The sequence below is a fragment of the Doryrhamphus excisus genome, chromosome 17 (genome assembly GCF_030265055.1).
Source record: "Doryrhamphus excisus isolate RoL2022-K1 chromosome 17, RoL_Dexc_1.0, whole genome shotgun sequence".
Classification (NCBI taxonomy): Eukaryota; Metazoa; Chordata; class Actinopteri; order Syngnathiformes; family Syngnathidae; genus Doryrhamphus; species Doryrhamphus excisus.
In genome coordinates this window covers 992,010-1,010,243 of record NC_080482.1, presented here as the reverse complement: position 1 = coordinate 1,010,243, position 18,234 = coordinate 992,010, and the positions used below count along the sequence as shown (strand labels likewise).

The following is an 18,234-nucleotide window of genomic DNA, read 5'->3' as shown; positions in this document are numbered from 1 at the left end:
GTTGCATTCAGGGACAATCAGAACATCACACAAACGGCTTTATCACGCGTGTGTGTGTAAAATAATTAACAGAACGATAAGGAAAAACAAGATAAGGACATTTCCTCTTCGAGGTACTAATATCTTATCAATAGGCATATCTTATTTTATCATATCTTAAGTGGATATTCTTATCACTCACTTTATAACTTTTAATTTGGATATACACTTTGCTACATTTAAGTACAGTGGAAAATGGAAAATACACTGAAAAAAATATTTCATATGCAGAGAACTGTTGGCTGAAATCTCAATTGCATTTACAGAAAAAAATGCTGTAATTTGTTTACCCTGTGTTTGAAGTATACGTTTAATCTGGCTATCGCTTCAAACCACAGTAGCCTGTTTGGCATGGCCCTCAAGTGTCAAGATAATCACCCAAATATCATACAGGAGCTTGCATACTCCCTTCATCATGAAGGGTTGGGGCAGGCGGGAGCTCCAGGTGCTTGTCACTGCCATCCTTCTATAGACAGCAGCAGGTCGAATGCATTGAATATATTTTATGCTATGCTGAATAAATATGACTGCAAATATGGACGATTAAATAGATCCAATCTCAGCAAAAAAAAGATCAGAACCTTTCCCGGAGAAGGGTGCGTGTACTTTAGGTACAAAGAACAAGACCGCAAATACTTTGCAGTTAAAATTAATGTGAAAAAGAATTTAAAAACAAAATTTTCAGCCAATGCCTCACCAGCCATGAACTTCACTGTACGTCATGGTTCTAACAGCTTACAGGCAGCTCCGTATCACCCTTGTATAACCCCTTGTTGTGAGGCCCCAACATGCAGAACAAGTACTAACACACATCACAATAAAGTGGCATTTAAAATGTTTATTAAAAAAATAGAAAAACTTAAGACTTAAAAAAAGAGAATACATCTATAGCTCAGTCATTTACACTTCCTTACATAGATACGAGCTGGGGATTTGGTTTGGTGTCTAAAGATGTAACCACTCATTGATTATCTTGAAGAGCTTAACAAAAACCTGCTTTTCAGTATCAAGTCTGATTCATCAGTTTGGATGGACTAAATGCTGAAACGACTTCACAAACGTTTGTTTGGCTTTTAAACCTCCAACATTGGACATGTACATCACATAGACCTAGCCATCAGATGGATTCCTTGACATACTTGAAATATAAAAAGGAAAAAGCAAGTGATGGATGGACACCATGTCGACTGACACGTCATGATGCTCATGACAACAAGAAACTACAGTACACATGAAAGATGCAGGCTGTATGGGAGAATTTGGTCATTGGAGAAGGCAGTGGACCTTCTGCTTTCACACAATTAAAGCAGATATAAGGCAGAACATAAGCACTTGGCTGGTGAGAAGTAGCACCAAATATTTCTGAAATGACAATAGGAAAGGGTGCCAAAAAGTGATCTTTCCACAGTATGACGATATTTGGACTGGTGAAATTTATGTCATGACGGTCACATGATCATCACAATGTCATGATCATGTGACCGTAATTTCAACCGCAAAACGTCACAAGATTTTTCTGGCACATTTCTCATGTCGCTATACTACAGCTCCCCCTCAGTTGGAAAGTGGAACATTCCTTCAAGGCCCTTACAAATCCGTATATTGCACAGGTCAATGGGACTTGGGTAGGGGGGGGACAAAGTGGGTGTGGGGGGGGGGCAAAATGCTAAAAGAAAAATACAAAAATGTGAAATAAATTAAATAAAAGCAACCTATTATTGCATTTGAATGCAACAAAAATAAAGTGCCAATGTGAATGGAAAAAAAATCCCTCAGTGACAAACACAAGCAAACAAAATAAAGTTCGACACACAAAAATAAACACTCAGTACATTCAAACAAGTCATCACAGTTTAAGCACTTGAGACAGGGTCAGTTTTTGTGCCATCACACCAAAAACATTGAGTCAGCGCTGTGCTGCATAGCTAGAAAGGTAGTGCGTCACTTCAGTCCAAAAGACTGGAGTCCAAGCTGTAAGAGCATGGCAAAAGGAATGATGCATTCATAGTAACAAATTAGTCAGGAGAAAAACAGATCCAAAAGGCCCAATAGGAGTTAAAACTTCATGAACCCATTCAGTACTATGGCACATGACTTTGCTTTCTGAGAGGATTTATGGGAGTGGCACAGGCAGAGACCCCCACCTCGGTTGGCAACTCCTCAAATAGTGCTGGTGTGCTTCATACGTGGGAGTGTTTCTGAGGGCCAAACAAAGATGGCTGTAGAAGCACAGCTGAGACGTTAAAGGCAGTCGTCCTTCCCCTGCGTAACGTGGCCTTGTGCTTGTAGTACAGAAGCACAGATGGGGCACTGGTCACTTGAACAATGGAGACAATGTGAAATGTCTTCCAGGGTGAGCGTGTGTTCCAAGACAGTTTGACAGCCAGACAAGAGCCTCAAAGCGCAGTAGAGTGTCGAGTGGTACAGTGTCGGTCCTTCATCTGCTCTGATTCAGAGCCGGGAGATTGTCCCTCTTCCTGCGTCGCCAGGTGTTGCGGTTATATTCCTGCTGGTTCCTCAAGCCTGGCGCTGTACTGTGGCCCTGAGGAACGACCCGCCGCTGGGGACTGAAGCTACCTTGAGAGTGACTTTGGCCACGCGGGCCACTGCCTTGGTTGTGCTTGAAGCCAAATTTGTGAGGCTCAAAGGGGCCTTGGGCGTCAGGTCGCACAGCGTACGTGTGCTGGTGCTGCCCTCCCATCCGGGGGCGGTGGAGCTGGTGGAGGGGGCTGAGTATGGGGCTTGTGGCGTTGGAGTGCTGGGAGACGGAGGCTTGTGTCAAGTTCCGGTGCACCACGTCGATAGATGGCAGATATTCATGGTAGAACTGGCAATCAGACAGAACGGGTACGGTTAGCTTTTAGGTTCATTGTAGTGGTTGCAAAACAAGGGGAGCAATGAGTCTTATTGGCTTACAAAGTTTGATACGTTTCAGGAAAAGACCAACCTGGGGTGCAGCGTGGATGAAGCCTGTTGGATGTGTAGCCATGTGCATTAAGGAATGGACTGATGCCAGGTTGAGGGAGTGAAGATGGATGGCATCGTGGCTGCTTGGAGGAGGATCAGACTCCTGGGGGGGAAATTAAACATAGTTTTATCATATGCAAGTCTGCAAAAACAATGAGGTAAATATTTTAAGACAAACCCATCAGCTGGCCTTACAATATCACTTCCAGAGGAGGAAGAGTTCGAGCAGGGGGATGATGATGACGATGATGAATGGTGCTGAGGGCTGTTGAGGAAGACTGGAGATGGAGAGGGGGAGTCCGCACTGAGGGGGGAGGAAGTGTCTCGCTGGTCCTCCACTGACACTAGCATCAGCCTGGCAAAGTCCTGCTCACAGGTCTGTACATCTGGGAGCCAACAGAATACTGCTCAGGCAACAACTACTGGCCAGAATACTGCCAAGTGCTCAAAGTGATCCCTGCATACTTGTGACCCATCAATAAACACTTTTTGGTGCAAAATATTTAATAATATATTTATATATATTATGTTTCTTGAAAAATTGGCCATTGTCTTCCACTTAAACTTGACATTTGTATTCCTACAAGACCGTATATTAACTACACACCAGGATTCTCACGGTTGGCATACTGCTTGGCTCCCCACTTCTTAATGGTCCAGTCTCTGTAGGCCAGCACCTCTGGGAAAACCTTGATAATCCGCCCCAAAGTACTGCAAGAGAGTGGATATTGTTCATCTTTAGTACACACACTGGGCCGTTGGCCTTAAAACACGTACACAAGTTCAAATGGATGCCCACCTTTCGTACTCTTTGTTGGGGTATGCCCGGGCAAGAGGAGACACACCATGACTGAGCACCATGTAAGCAAAGTCAAACACCTGCTTGACTTTCAAGACACCGTATGAACTTCGGCCCACATCGTTACCTGTGCACAATAAGCGACCAGAAACTCTATGGCTCAGTCTCATGTGATGAAAAGAAAACAAACAGTCCACACCAATCCTAAAACCAGTCCTGACCTGGCTGAATTGGGTCTTCAATACAAAGCATGGATGGCCGGTTCCCGTTCCCCATGGCTTTGAGCATCTCCTCCTTAGACAGGTACGCCCCACCGGTCACTCGGATGCCCGTCTTCATGTAGTTGAAATCGCGACCGTACAGCTCGAAGAACTCAATCAGAAGGATGCCCAAGTTGATGTTGGTGCGCCGCGTGTCAATGCGAGGGTGCAGCTGATGGACAGATCATGGAAAGCTCCCGGTAGCTTCATGACAAACATCAACCTCGTTCACTTTCTACGGCTTATCCTGGTCAGGTTGACGGTGCAGGGTGCACCATATACGTAGTATATATAAACAACCAACACGTGCCACCATGCTGCAAACATCCATTTCAAGGTTTACATTTAAACCACAAGACCACACGCACACACTGGGCACTTCCACGATCTAATTAGATTCAATACATGAACCTCGTGTTAACATGTACCTGTAGGAAACTGATGGCCATCAGTATGAGACTGTAGGAACTGATGCCTCCGGTAAAGACTTCATTCAGATCCCTCTGGAGTAGGAACTGCTTCAGAACGAAGATCAGTGGTGGAAGAACAGTGTATTTCTACAAAAAAAAAATTAAAAAAATATTGACTCCCACTGTACAAAATCCTTGAAATTTCCACAAACGCGTCGAGCAACGCACACAGTGCTGTAATATTTACTGCACGTTACTTCCCGGACGCTTTGCGTTCACAAAAAAAAAAATCCAAATTGGGCATTACACCCTGCAGTGTGAAGGTAGCCATAGTCACTCCCACATGTGCTGGGCCTTCCCTTCCTCGAGGCATCCTGGTTGACCACGGCCATGACAAAAAGAAGTGGTGACTCTTACCTTAAGGTAGCTCTTAATGAACTGCGCTGCTTTGACGGCAGTCTCCACGTTGAAGCTGATGTCAACTTTGACCTCTGTTTCATGGTCAGTCAGCTTGATAATGGGCACCTGGGGGAGGACTTCGACAATCAATGCATATTCACAAAAAAGGACAAAAATCCCATGGAGGTCCGAGTGACTCACAGTAGCTTTGTCAAGGACTTTGATGGGATGTGGGCCTGACACGTTGTGTCTCTTCAGTGCTTGTTCCAGCTCCTGCAGTGGTGGATGGTCCCACTTTCCAAACACCACCAGGTCAATGTCACTGACAACACAAGCAAGATGTCATTTAGCTCAATTTTTCTTCTTTTTTTTTTTACAGAATCAAGACTATGCAAACTTCACAATGACCCCAATTACAGCTTCAGCACTTCACAAATAGGTGAACAGATTAAGCTGGACCCGACACAAACCTCAACAGAAATGGACATTTTGTAGTCACAATCATTGGAAAACGTTTCCCTACTTAATAGCATGCATGCATTGTATGAGTACGAAAAAACGAGTTGTACAGACAAAAGCAGGCATTACCTGGTTGGAAGATAGAGTCCCGTACTGAAGCTGCCAAATATCTCCACCTACAGAACACATTCACACAATACTTACTGTACAGTTCTAATATGCACCCTTAGCAATATGGAGGAGGGTTGGGGGGGACGGGGGGGGGGGGCAAATGCTGCTACAAGACAGTGTATTCCACAACCATCACACTCTTACTGGTAATAGCAAATCAAAAGACACGGGAGATATTTTTATATCAGCGCTGACTGGTGTGTGGGTTGACTTACATTATAATAGGCGACAAGAAGCCAGTGAAACATTTGCACATCCTACCCAGTTGGTGCGAATTACCATGCTCAAGAGCAGGAAATATTAACTTTATTGCAAGTGTCATGTTATTCATGTGCCCCAAACACAATATGAGAGTGAGGGATTAACCTAGTGGATATTAGTATGCCAATTTATTGAATAGATGATAAGAGCATGAAAGGAACATGTTCCTCTGAAACCTTCGAAAAACTACTGAATGATTGGCCATTTGTCTATATGCTATCTGTCTGGTGATTGACTGGCGACCAGCAGGTCTCAGCTCCAGGACAAGCAGTATAGTATCACTGATGAATGAACGGATAAAGATACAACACGTGTGATCCAGGACATCATCGGTTGGTGGCACAACTAAAAAATGAGATGATCCTAGACTCATCCGTTGCAGTGAAACTCATGAAAACCTTGCACGAGCTCACCCGAGCTGTAGGCCAGAGTTCCGTGATGACGGTCTCGATCCGTTTCACAACATCTCTTCGCATGGCCTCCTCTTCGGGGCGCGGTGACATGAAGTTGAAAAAGTCCACTATCTCTTCGTGGAGACTGCATGGTAGCAAAGGAGCATGTTTAATATACAGTAGAGATATGGAGATAGTGTATTAAGCCCATACTTGGCAGTTGTTGAAAACAAAACATGATTGCAATTGGCATTCACAGGACATCCATTCCACACACCTGCATGATTTAATGAGATCCTGCCTGAAGAAGAGCTGCATATGCACTATACAAAAAAGTACTCTGCCCTTGCAAGGAAATGTTTTGAGGGCATTGAGCTGCTATAGGAGTATCCATGTAGTTTATAGTTGTGAATATTTAGAGCAATTTCTAATATTCCTCCAATGTGTTAATACATGACAGCGTAAATGATTAACATTCTAATGATGGTGCAGGTGTAGCTAATGTTGCGGACGGTGAGTGCATAAAAGATGCATGTTAAACAAATAAAGTATCGAGGGATCCTGTGAGTCCTCCACCTACCCATTGACACCTGGGCTGTAGCGCCTGGTCTTCCACAGGCTGCAAGAGTCTGCGCGGTGTCCGCTGCATCCGTGGGCCAGCAGCGGGTTGACGCCGTGGAAAGTGTTGGCACGGTTCAAACACCTCCTGCGGCCCGACGACTGGTAATGGTGCTGCTTATTCCCGTGCTGGTTCTTCATCCTGGCGGGGGTGTGGCCGCCAGATTGTTGCGTGCTGCGACAATGTTGGGGAGCAGCGTGGAGCGGCGGAGGGGGGTGTTGCCGCCTCACGTTCTCGTTCAGCTCGTGTTCGCCGTAGTGTAAAAACCGACCGGCCTCTTCGGCGACGTTTAAATTGTCTATTTGGAGAGAGGAGCCGGAAGGAGACGAGCTCTCGGCCTCCGAGTCCAGAGAGGACGACGACGGCGACAAGGAACCCTTCCTCCGGGCGCTCCCCCTCTCTCCACCGCCGTCTCGCTTCGACAGTTTCCCGAACACGGCACCGAGCGGCGCCTCCACACTTTCACGGCACTCGCTGTTGGAGTCGGTTGGGATAACGTTTAATGTTACGTGGCTGCGTTGGTACTGGATGTGGTTGTCGATGGCGGAATTTGCGGCGAATCCCTGAGACGTTTCCCAAATGTGCATCCATAGGGAATTGGCAGGTCCCTTCTGCTCCGGTTGGATCCAAGCGGTCCTGGGATCCATTGGACTCGAGTTTGACCGACAACCTCTCAGCGGGAAAATTGGCGAGCAAGAATGCAAATGGAAGACTTTTCACTTGAGCAAACAAATGATTTCCTACCGCTCTGGTTTACTTGTTATCCTCGAAGTGCTTCATGTCCGGAAACTGGTGTGGTTTTTTAAAACACGGCTTTCCCAACTCCGCTCCCCATGTAAGCCAGCAAAAATGGCGCACCCAGCAGCACTCTCCGCTGTCTGCGCATGTGTGGGGGATTTAAATCTTTGAAAACACACCCCCTCCACACGGCGAGGGCCGTCAAGCCAACGGCATTCACCGTTACCGGAAGTTAGGTCACGTTGGTCGCTTGAAATCTTTGGCGGTATCCGCGATGCATTTTACAAATAAATATACAAATACATTCACACAAAATGGTTGACGCATTCAATGTATGTCTATGGCGCATAATATGTTCCAAACCGTCAGCACAGTACAGCAAATGTGATGCATATTATAAATCTTTGGGAATGTATAGTCCAAAAAAGTACAAAAACTCTTGCTGTACTCTGCCACATTTGTGTGGCCAAATTACTGGTGTAGTAATTAGAACTACAGTAATATTTAGATATCAGTACCCATTTAACATCATATTTGAATCCATCAGCTTCAGGTATGACAGATATTTGACTTGGAACATATTGCACAACAAGGACACTACAAGGCAGAGATTATGTTCAATATGTAGAAATTTTAATAGTAAAAGTAAATATTCTCTGAAACAGTGCAAACATTTAGTATGGGGTGGTCTTGTTTTTCTTTGACGGAGACACAATTTATATGTACAAGCTACATTTGCAACAACACCCCAGTCAAACCAAAACACAACCATTACCCGTATTTAAAAATATTACCCGAGCATAACATAATGGCTGTATGTACATTTATTTGCAACAAAGAGTGAAGAGTTAAAATAGTTAAGCCAAAATAATTATAAAAAATATTACGCATTTGCCATTTCAATTTCTCCATTCCCCCCAAAGTAGACATAATACATTTTTAAATCAACAAAATGTCCAGACATGACTGGACTAGTGTACAACTTCTCAAAATAGCTCAAAATAGCTCTTAGGAGGTCTTGAGTGAGTAAACTGGCACAGTAAGGGTCAGTTCGCAAGTGCTTTTTTCTAGCTCCCCCAGGGATGCCATTGAAGTTACTATGTAGCTTAAATGACCTCTTCCAACAGAAGCTGTTTGAAATAGGCAGTAGTGGAAATCATATTTTGGTAGAGGTGCAACACACTTGAACTTCCTGAAGCACGCATCACTTGTTGTTGGCTCGCCTGCAGACCGAGGCCAGCTGGTTCATGCTGCTGGTGACAGCAGAGGGAACGCTCTGTGATGCTTCTCCTCGCCACTCTGCAAGAGCTTCCAGGGCTTCTTTGGGGTTGCATGGAGACAGGTCATGGATGCAGTACACGGCTGCTAACTGCACCGGCCAGGGCACACCTGGACAGTACAAACACTGTCAAATCACCCATACGGCTTTAACAGATAATACCGTCTCCATTACATACCTTCAATCTGGCCGTGCCTACCAAATGTATTGATGACATTGGCGATTGTTAACACTGAAGACATGCTCTTCTCTTTGATTCCCAGTTGGCCAAGGCGGCCTGTTTTGAAAAACCAAAAAGGCAATTAAAAATTCAGTTGTGCTCTCGTTCATAGAGGGAAAAAAAGGCAAATAGAAAATACATGAACAAAACCAACTGACCTATGAGACGGAGGACAGTTGCCACAGTCACGTTTGAGATGGGCACTTGCTGGTCTCTGGACTGTGACACCCAAGTGTTCATTATTGGCCATAACTCTTTACTGTCGGTGCACAACAAACATACATGACTTGTCATTTTATCATAAACAATCACAAAGAGAGTATAATTAAAGGGGACCTAATACGGTTCCACTTTTCTGGCCTATAAATGTTACAATGTTGTATTCTCATGCCAAAACATCAGATGATGAGCTTTGCGGTCGTGAGCATGAAAAGTTTTGGATGGCTTCAAAGACTTCTTTAACAAAATGGAATACAATTTTAGCTTTTCAAAGTGTGTTTAGTACCTCAAGATATTATCATAGCTCCACTTCCATGACTTGTGTGCACAGAGGAGCTGCATAGTGAAGACGTGCTCCCAAGCCTCAGTTCCCAGGTCTTCACCGTATCGACTGTTTTTCGTGAAGGACAACGTTGAACTTGAGCGCATCTCAGACAGCGTCCTGGCAATTAGCACGTCAATGTCACAAGGGGGACTCTGAATGGACAGAGGATGTTTTGGTGTTAGTAATCTTGCAAGTGGAAACCCACAGAAAGATCAGGAAGACAGTGACACAAAATAAAAGTAAGCATTCTAATATTTTTTAAAGGCATCTATGACTCTTCTGCAGGTACAGTCAACATGAATGACCGAAGCCTCCACTCTAACCTTTTCCCATCCAAGGTATTCTGAGAGGCACTTGGAGAGATCAGGGGTCGCTTTAAGTTTGGTGACTGTGTGTATGGCTTGGCAGAGGAAGCTGCTATGAGACAAAACACCGGGCCATGTTGTCACCATAAACAAAATCAGCTTGGAGCAATCCGGGAAATCTGCAAACAGGAAAGACAGGATATTAAAATGCATGGATCCAATTTAAAGTACAAGTGGTGCCAATTGTGGTCCAATGTTTCAAAGTGTATTTTTTATTAAAGCCAATGTTGGTCTTTTGCGTCAGTATTCATGTGTGTGTATGTGAAATACATTCAGTCTGAAAGTGAACAGAGCACCTGAAGAGACAATATCTCAACAATTTGGTATCATCAGATGGCATCCAAAATATTGCAAACAAAAATATGACGAATACCACAAACCTTCTAGTAGCAAGCTGTAAGCCAGGATATGAGCCTTTTCAAAGTCTGTCTTCTGTCGACAGATGGCTGTGTAGACTCTGCAGAGGGCCTGCATATATTTTTTGCACAGGTCACTCTTCTCTGTCTTGAGTTTGTTCAAGATGGCCGACATCATATCATCTGCCTTCAGGTGAGAAGAAAACACACACGTACCAATAAGTTCACATGGACACAGTGTAGTAATTTACCCTGCAGAGTACAGTATATAGTTTACATACCATTTTCCATTTAATACCACAAGGATGTGGAATAGTTATGTTTCCAACAACAAGAACATAGCTGAAAACGAGCTTTGTCTATGACAGGATTCTCAAACTACTTGAGTGGACTGATGCCGGCTCCCTGCATGCCAAAAGAGAATGAACAAAGTTGCTGTTTATCATCCTCCACTTACAATATATAAAATATGCCTTGCGCATGGGAGATCTACATGTCACAGTGTGATGGTCATGGTAATTTCTTTTATGGCACTGTGATTCAGACTGTGATGTTGAGTAATGGCTCCTTGACGTTTCTGATGATGTCTTGCAGGCTGTTTTGTGTTTCTGTGAATGAAGACGTATCCTTTGTGTTTTGTGAGTTGGAGATACATACGGTATATGACGTTGGAACTGCACTGCTGCTGACGTGTTCAGGTCAGAATAAACTCATAAAAGAGCATTTTTATATATATATATATATATATATATGCATATAATACAGAGTATATGTCAGTGTTTCCTCTACTATTCCATTGGGGGGAGCATGTTAAATACGGCACAGGACCTTTTTGGTTTTGACTGAGTGTTTTTCCTGATATCAAAACAAAACAGCAAACAGGCATACTAACCAAGCTCTTGTGACAAATCTCTGAGACGACTTCCTTCTCCTCTTCTCTCAGGATAGGTTTTTGAGGCAGTTTACGAACAAACAGGTAGCTCTGGAGTACAGGCATCAGGTCAAAGACCTGGTGTTCAATTCTCTTCAAAAAGCAAACAATAGTATTTTCCTCAACAGGTTCTTCATCCTCGATTGATGGATCGTTTTTCGTATTTTCAATTTGACTGAGCTTTGGAGTCTGAGGCGATGTGGACTCCTCTCCACTGTTGGTCGGGAAGGGAGGCGCCGCTTTGTGGATGTCATCTGGAGAGCTGCTGTCCACCCGGGGAAACTTGCTGTTTTTAGGCTGAGGCAAGTCAGTGGCAGGTCGTTTTTCTCCTCTCGTCTCAGCCTTGATGAAAACAGTTGACGCCGAAGAGATGCTTTTAAAACTCGATGTCTGACTGTCAGTCGTTTGGGGTGAGGCTCTGCTTTCTGAAGAACTGATACCGAGATTCCCCCTAAGGATGCTCAGCGTGCGGGCACGTGCAGAGAGTTCTGGGTACATGCTATCCAGAATCCTCATTGAACTTTCCTGGGATGGACAGGCGGCTGCAGAAGGTGAGGAAGTGACTGCAGCAGGCAGGCGACCTGGGACAGGCACAGCATGCTTTGGGGTGGCAGAGCCAAACTGAAGAGGTGAGGAGGGGACTCCATTAGTGGGAACGGGACTGCCGAGAGATGACGATGACCTCACATTCGGATTACTGGGAGTCACAAGAGTCTGAACGGGAGAGGTAGGAGAAGCTAGTCTACCCACTGGGGAGGGAAATGAAAGCTTTTCGATGGCTTGCCGTGGACTGATTGGTTTTCCTGCTTTTGGAGGCGTCATCAAAGGGGTGATGACAGGAGGGAGCGGAGGACCCATTTCTGTGCGAACTTGGCCTATGGACTCAGATGACTCGGATGTCACCGAGCCAGCTGTGGAGGCCCCTCCTATGATTATGTCATGATGTGGTTCATCCAGCACTTCAGTAGACCGGTCAGATTTGTCCTGTCCATTCACTTCTGTAGCAGTCAGTTTCATAGTGCCGACTGCTTGACCATCACATGAAATGTCTTGAGTTGAGTCTTTGACTGCAAGCACGTCCTCCTCTAAAGCCGCTGATGCCTGTGTGGGTTGTTTGCTGTTTGAAAGGTGTTTGTCAATTCCACTGAGGTGAATTTCTTGTGGTTTTAGTTTAGCTGCGCAATCCTTGTTTGCATGAGGTTTCAGATGAGAAAGACTCAACTGACTGCATAGCATATGTGTATTTTCTTTTGAAGTGTTGAATGTTGTGTCTGGAAGACAAATCCCAAGATCAGATTTTTTGTGTTTTTCATGCAATGCGTCTTCCGGCATTGGAGTTGTTATAACACAAGGTATATGGCACACATTGCTTCCATCTGTATTATTAATCCTCGACATTGGAGGTGACAATGTAATGCTACTCGGATCGCTGGGAGAAATCGTTCCCTTACCGCCGACAGTCTCCTGTGCTTCTTCCTCCATTTTGTCAGCAAAAGAGACTGCCTTCTTTTCTTCCCCGCCGACACGTTCTGTCCTGGCGACATTACCGCTGGTGTCACAGGCTGATATACAACGTTTGTCTTGTCGCATTTCTACGTCTTCTCCTTGGTGCTCTGCATTCTCCTGGCAATTTAAGACTTTGCCATCCTGAGCTCCCTGTGCAACACAGCTTGAGTCCTGATTGTTACTCTTACTTTCAGATGCATGTTCCTTACTGGAATTATCTGTGGTCTGCCCGGAGTTGATCAAACTAATTGACTGGACATCCATTTCTTCCTCCTTGACCACCAAGTTGCTTGCTTTGGGAGATTCCTCACAAACATTGGCTTGGATTTCGCTAATGTTCACCTTGCTAATAACTGTTGACTCACCATTGTTTACTTTGTCTTCTTCTCGTGAATCTGTAGCGTTACAGTGGACGCTTTCTTGGATGATACCTTCCGCACAGCTTGGCTCCTTTCCAACTGTGCTTGATGGGGCATTCTGAACCGGAACTGCGGTTTCTGATGAAGAGAAGAATACCGACTGCTCCAAAGTACTCTGCATGTTCTCACCCTCCGTATTGAGCCTTTCATCTTTCAGCTCTGTGTTAATATGTTCACTGGAACAGCATTCCATTTCATGTGTTGTGACATCACATAAGCCTGCACTTTCCTTAACTATTGGTGAAGGAGGTTTTACGGTTGAAAGGACCAAGTCCACTTCATTAAGATGAAAGCTGTGTTCGCCAAGTGGGACACTCTTGGGTGTTTCTCTGTGCTCAGTCTCCATAAGCTCTGCTCCTTTTTCCTGCAAGAAACAAAACAAGAAAACGTATTGATTCATGTGAGTAAAACTGTGAAATGTTGTCACTGTGTAATATTAGACATCCTTACAGTGTCTGATAGTGGAGATAGGCAAGGACGCAACGGCTTAAACCATTCCAATATCTCATACGGACTGGAGGTGTCACAAGGCTCCTTTGGTTTGTCTTCCCGGGAGAAGTGCTTGTTGGTTGTTGGACTGGGTTTTTGTTTTTGCTTTGTGCCCCTAGTTGGTTGTGGAGGTGCTGGTTCCTTGGTGGTCTTTGCGCATGGAGAGGCTTTCAACTTTGTGTTAGTCATTTTGGTCTGAGTGGTGGATTTTTGGACTTCCCTGATGCTGTTGACAGGGAACTGGGATTCAACCTTCTGAGGAATGTGCGTGCTTTGGGGAGAAGTGCTCAATAATTGCTTGGCATTGGAGTTGAATTCTGAAAATTCAAGAGAAAAATAAGGATGCATTCAGAAAGCACACCTCGGAAGTAGCCTGAAGCCAGTATTCTAAATAAAAGCAGTTGTAAAAGTCAATAGGTTTAACTTAGTGGACTCACCATGTAAGTGCAAGACGTTTGCTGGTTGCTGGTGTTGCGGTTCTACACAAGCCCACAAATGTTGGAGAAGCATCTGAACCTTTACTGCAAAAAACACCAGAAAACATCCACTAAATATATTCACCTTTGAAACTTCAAACTAATCTTAGTCATTTATAGTAATAGCTCACCTTTGTCAACTTTATGTTCTGGAGGTGGTGTTGCTTGAGTTGACGCACTCCTATATTCTGGAGGGGGGAAACACGTTATACAGTATTTAGTAAAGACACATTTCATACAACAAAATCCCAATTTTAAAAGTGCTTACCTTTCTTTCTTTCTTTCTCAAGTTTTAAAAGTCTTGCCTGGAATTATTACAACATGAAAGTGAAATTAATGAACAAATGGAATGACCATAGCAACTTCCTATGAAGTCATTCAACATCAAAGACATTTTTAGAATACCGAATGTCCGATGCCAACAATGCATTTACACGTCTTTTATTAATTTATACATTTTTATTATGATTGATGAGGTCAAACTCTCCACTAATGCAGTTCACTTTTGAAAACGGCCACAAGGTGGCATAAGTGCATTTGATCAGAGCTTAGCCGAGATCAAGTAAACATTCATTCATTCATTTTGATTGAAAGCGTTAACCATTCATAAAAGGGTACCTTACCTGGACGCCATCAATGTTTATTTCCAGCAGCCGCTTCTCTTTAGTAAGCTGGGTTATTTGATTATTCTTTTGAGAAAATGATTCTGAAAATGAGGGAAAATAGAGCTATTATAATAGTGCTATACCAATCTAAGGCATGTTTATTTATCTATATAGACATAGAAAGGAAATCCAAACCTTCTAGCCGTGCAAGCTTATTTGCAAGGTTGTCCTTTCTGTTAAAGAAAAAAAAAACACGCTAGCATAACATGTTTTTAGAGCAACTTAAAGGTTCATGAATAAAAACAGCCAAAACATTTGTTATCTGAAATAAACATTCATTTTCTATGCCGCTTAATCCTCACTAGGGTCACAGGGATATGCTGGAGTCTACCCCATCTGAATTTGGGCGAGAAGCGGGGTACACCCTGGACTGGTCGCCAGTCAATCGTCGGGCGAAATAAAATATAAAAGCAAGCCGTTTTGTTTTACCAGTAATTTCCATTTTCTTTGACGGCTTTGAAGACATGTACAATCAAAGCACATCAATCAAATAATGACTTTTTCTTACATGCTTGTCATCTTGGCATGATCCTCTTTCAGTTGTTCCAGTTGATCAGCCTTTTCTTGGGATTTCTGCAAGGACAGCTGCGGAGTGCAGACAGACTTTCATTTAGTCTTTGCCGGATACAGTAGGACACTAGGTAGTTACATTTCACTTACTCGTGCTGTCAGTAAATCATTTTCCAACGTGGCCTTTTCCCTCTTCAGTCGGGCATTTTCAAGACACTGGTTTTCCATGCGCTCTACACATTTCAAACAAAGAAAGAATTCACAAATTGCCCTGTGTGTGCCTTCAAGTGTTAGTACTAAGTACCTTTAGTATCCTTTAGGTGGTTATCAAGGTTCCGTTTCCTGAGGGACAAGAAATATATTTATATAAATATATATAAAAATTAAGAGTATTGTTAATACCTGCTGACGACTTACTCAGCCAGTGTATTATTGTTTTCCTGCTTCAACTTCTCAACTTCCTCAGACATTTGTTCATAGCCGCGAAGAATCCTCTGTAGTAATCAAAGTTGAATTATTACACTTTATACAGTATTTTGCTTTGTATACTTAACATCCACATTTCTTAGACATGCTCAACATATTTAATTGCATCACACTGCTTTCAATGGTTATCTTCTATAGCTACATATATCTTTATTCTGACTGTTATGTAAAACGTAGTATTCCTAACAAGCTATCATTCACAACTCTGGAGTGTATATCACAGGTTGGCCACATTAAGGAGATCTGGAGATCACGTACCTTTTTTTCTTCCAACTCATCTTGCACAGATTCATAATCTTCGGTCCTTTTCTTCAAAGTAACCAATTGAATCTGAAGCTCCTCCAGTTGTTGTTTCAGCCGGATTGAGTCACTGAAGCAGACATGCCAAACGAGCGATTAATAAACAAGCATGTTAATATTACATATAAAGCATTGTTTTGTTTTGTATGCATTACTTGTACATTCTTACTGTGGCATAAAACATAAACAACGTTTAGTAAACAAATGACATGTCGGAAGTTGCATTAGGCAATACTCACTCCGAAACGATGATCTTTTGCTTGAGTGCCAGGAATGATGACACATATTCCGTCAAACTCTGTATAACAAAAATAACATAGATTAACAATCAATCGTTACACATGACAATTAATTTCCATCAGATAACGCGGGTAAGATAAGACATGTAAAACAACGCCTGTAAATAAACTAGCAGAGTGTCCTTTCAGACCTGATGCAAAACAGAGCAATTTTGACAGTTTCCAGAAGTCGCGTCGGCAGCGATTGCAACAGTTTTGGGCTGGCTGTCTCCTGGCATCGTGGTCCTAAAAACAAACACCAATCTCACGACCTATAAGGTTTTATACAACGAATGGCAGCCATGTATAGGGATCCTGACTGGCTGTGCAGATTCAAAACACATTTCGTGTACTCCACGTTGACCAAGGACCCAAGTTAGGACCCATCAGAAAAAACTTCCGGGATTGCCGGTCTCAATTGAATCACACTTTTGGCCCAACACTATTCCAAAACTAAATATAATTCAAGCCCATATAACATAGTAACCTGTTAGTGATTAATCTGCTATATAGGTATGATGTGGATATATTTTTGTCAGTTCTAAAATAATTTTGTTCAGGCAGTCATTTAAGACTACTACTACTACGACATCTACTCCACTTCAAGTGTGCCCATTCAAATCAAGACGTATGATGTTTTTCTGATAACTGTCTGATTTGGAAATTGAAAATAAGCTATACAGAATTTATTTGACTTACAGAAATGTTACGGGTGGCAATGTGGCATACGTCTGTACGCTAAGAGACGACCCTTATTCAACAGCGCCTCCTGATGGTAAAGATTTTACACTTCACCTGCCTAACGGAGACCTTTTTGTTTTTGTTTCTTTCGGCTTTTTCATGATTTCGGAGTCGCTACCGCTGCTTTCACAAAACCTTTATTGCTAATAATGCCGACAGATAAAAAATATTTATTTATTAATGATTACAGTCTCCGAAATACAAAATTGGTGACTGAATTGTATTCGTTCATTCATGTCGCCATTTTTGTGTTGGTATTACCAGAAGATGGCGCTGTTGGTTACATTACAGCACTTGTCTCTGTTTCATGTTCACCTAAGCTTCTCAATAATTGGCTGTTCTAGTGGTTTCTAAATAATGTCATAATCTATTTGGCATAATTGGTCATTTACCGGGTGTATACCCTGATGTACATTGCAATAATTTAAATTTTGCAGTATTGGATCATGAGGAGGTTCTAAGTACGTTCCGTGGACGTACAGCACACCAAACACAAACACTTAATCTGATTTTGGACATTTGCATTAATGATTAGTTTCAGGTTCAATTGCACTCCCTGACTCTCTTTTATCACCATTGTTCATTGAAAAAGTCACCAGATAAGTCTGAATACTCCCCTAAATACAGCTACAGTGGCTTAGTTAGTTTAGTTAATTTATATACCATTATATGCCAATATAAATACAAAATAGTTAATTTATGTACCATTATATGCCAATATATATATATATATATATATATATATATATATATATATATATATATATATATATATATATATATATATATATATATATATATATATATATATATATATATATATATATACTATTTTATATACCATAGGGGGGAATCACGGCCAAGAACCCTCTAAACTGATGATCAAATTGCCCCCTGATGATGGGACCAGTGTTTCGTAATGAGATCAGACACACAATGAGCAGGTTCCCAGTCCTGTCACCAGTATGGGTGTGGTCGTCGGTGGGGCTCCCACAGCAAAGTGCTGTGACCGCCGCCGGCCCATCCTGATGAAAAGATAACGCTGTGACTCCAAGAAGACCACCTGAGTGTAGCTTCCAGGCAGAGGAGGCCGAAGCCGTCTAAACAGATGCAGTCAGCGATAGTCCAGTTTGGAACTGGGCTAAGTAAGACCTG

General features: G+C 42.9%; 2 protein-coding genes across 3 annotated transcripts; both read right to left on the bottom strand.

Annotated features, from left to right (window-relative positions):
* Positions 1 to 841: 841 nt before the first annotated feature.
* LOC131105056 (terminal nucleotidyltransferase 4A-like) lies at positions 842 to 7,648 on the bottom strand. The gene is made up of 12 exons (XM_058052769.1): positions 6,738 to 7,648; positions 6,179 to 6,302; positions 5,463 to 5,509; positions 5,076 to 5,196; positions 4,893 to 5,000; positions 4,494 to 4,622; positions 4,027 to 4,237; positions 3,806 to 3,932; positions 3,614 to 3,717; positions 3,202 to 3,392; positions 2,987 to 3,109; positions 842 to 2,866 (listed from the first exon to the last, which is right to left on the bottom strand). Exons 1-12 carry the CDS (start codon positions 7,421 to 7,423, stop codon positions 2,477 to 2,479), a joined length of 2,361 nt encoding a protein of 786 aa, XP_057908752.1. The 5' UTR covers positions 7,424 to 7,648; the 3' UTR covers positions 842 to 2,476.
* A 477-nt stretch (positions 7,649 to 8,125) lies between these two features.
* On the bottom strand, positions 8,126 to 16,701 carry ice1 (KIAA0947-like (H. sapiens)). Of its 2 annotated transcripts, XM_058052765.1 has the most exons (20): positions 16,491 to 16,701; positions 16,300 to 16,358; positions 16,019 to 16,130; positions 15,692 to 15,768; positions 15,579 to 15,616; positions 15,425 to 15,507; positions 15,273 to 15,349; positions 14,900 to 14,937; positions 14,723 to 14,805; positions 14,368 to 14,404; positions 14,231 to 14,287; positions 14,061 to 14,144; positions 13,585 to 13,940; positions 11,171 to 13,498; positions 10,303 to 10,465; positions 9,881 to 10,041; positions 9,519 to 9,709; positions 9,172 to 9,272; positions 8,972 to 9,070; positions 8,126 to 8,903 (listed from the first exon to the last, which is right to left on the bottom strand). In XM_058052765.1, exons 1-20 carry the CDS (start codon positions 16,575 to 16,577, stop codon positions 8,719 to 8,721), a joined length of 4,416 nt encoding a protein of 1,471 aa, XP_057908748.1. In that variant the 5' UTR covers positions 16,578 to 16,701; the 3' UTR covers positions 8,126 to 8,718. The 2 variants fall into 2 exon arrangements, 1 of the variants encoding a protein (XP_057908748.1); XR_009119867.1 differs by lacking the exons at positions 8,126 to 8,903; positions 8,972 to 9,070; positions 9,172 to 9,272; positions 9,519 to 9,709; positions 9,881 to 10,041 and adding an exon at positions 10,560 to 10,683 and having other exon boundaries at positions 10,328 to 10,465.
* Between the last annotated feature and the right edge of the window lie 1,533 nt (positions 16,702 to 18,234).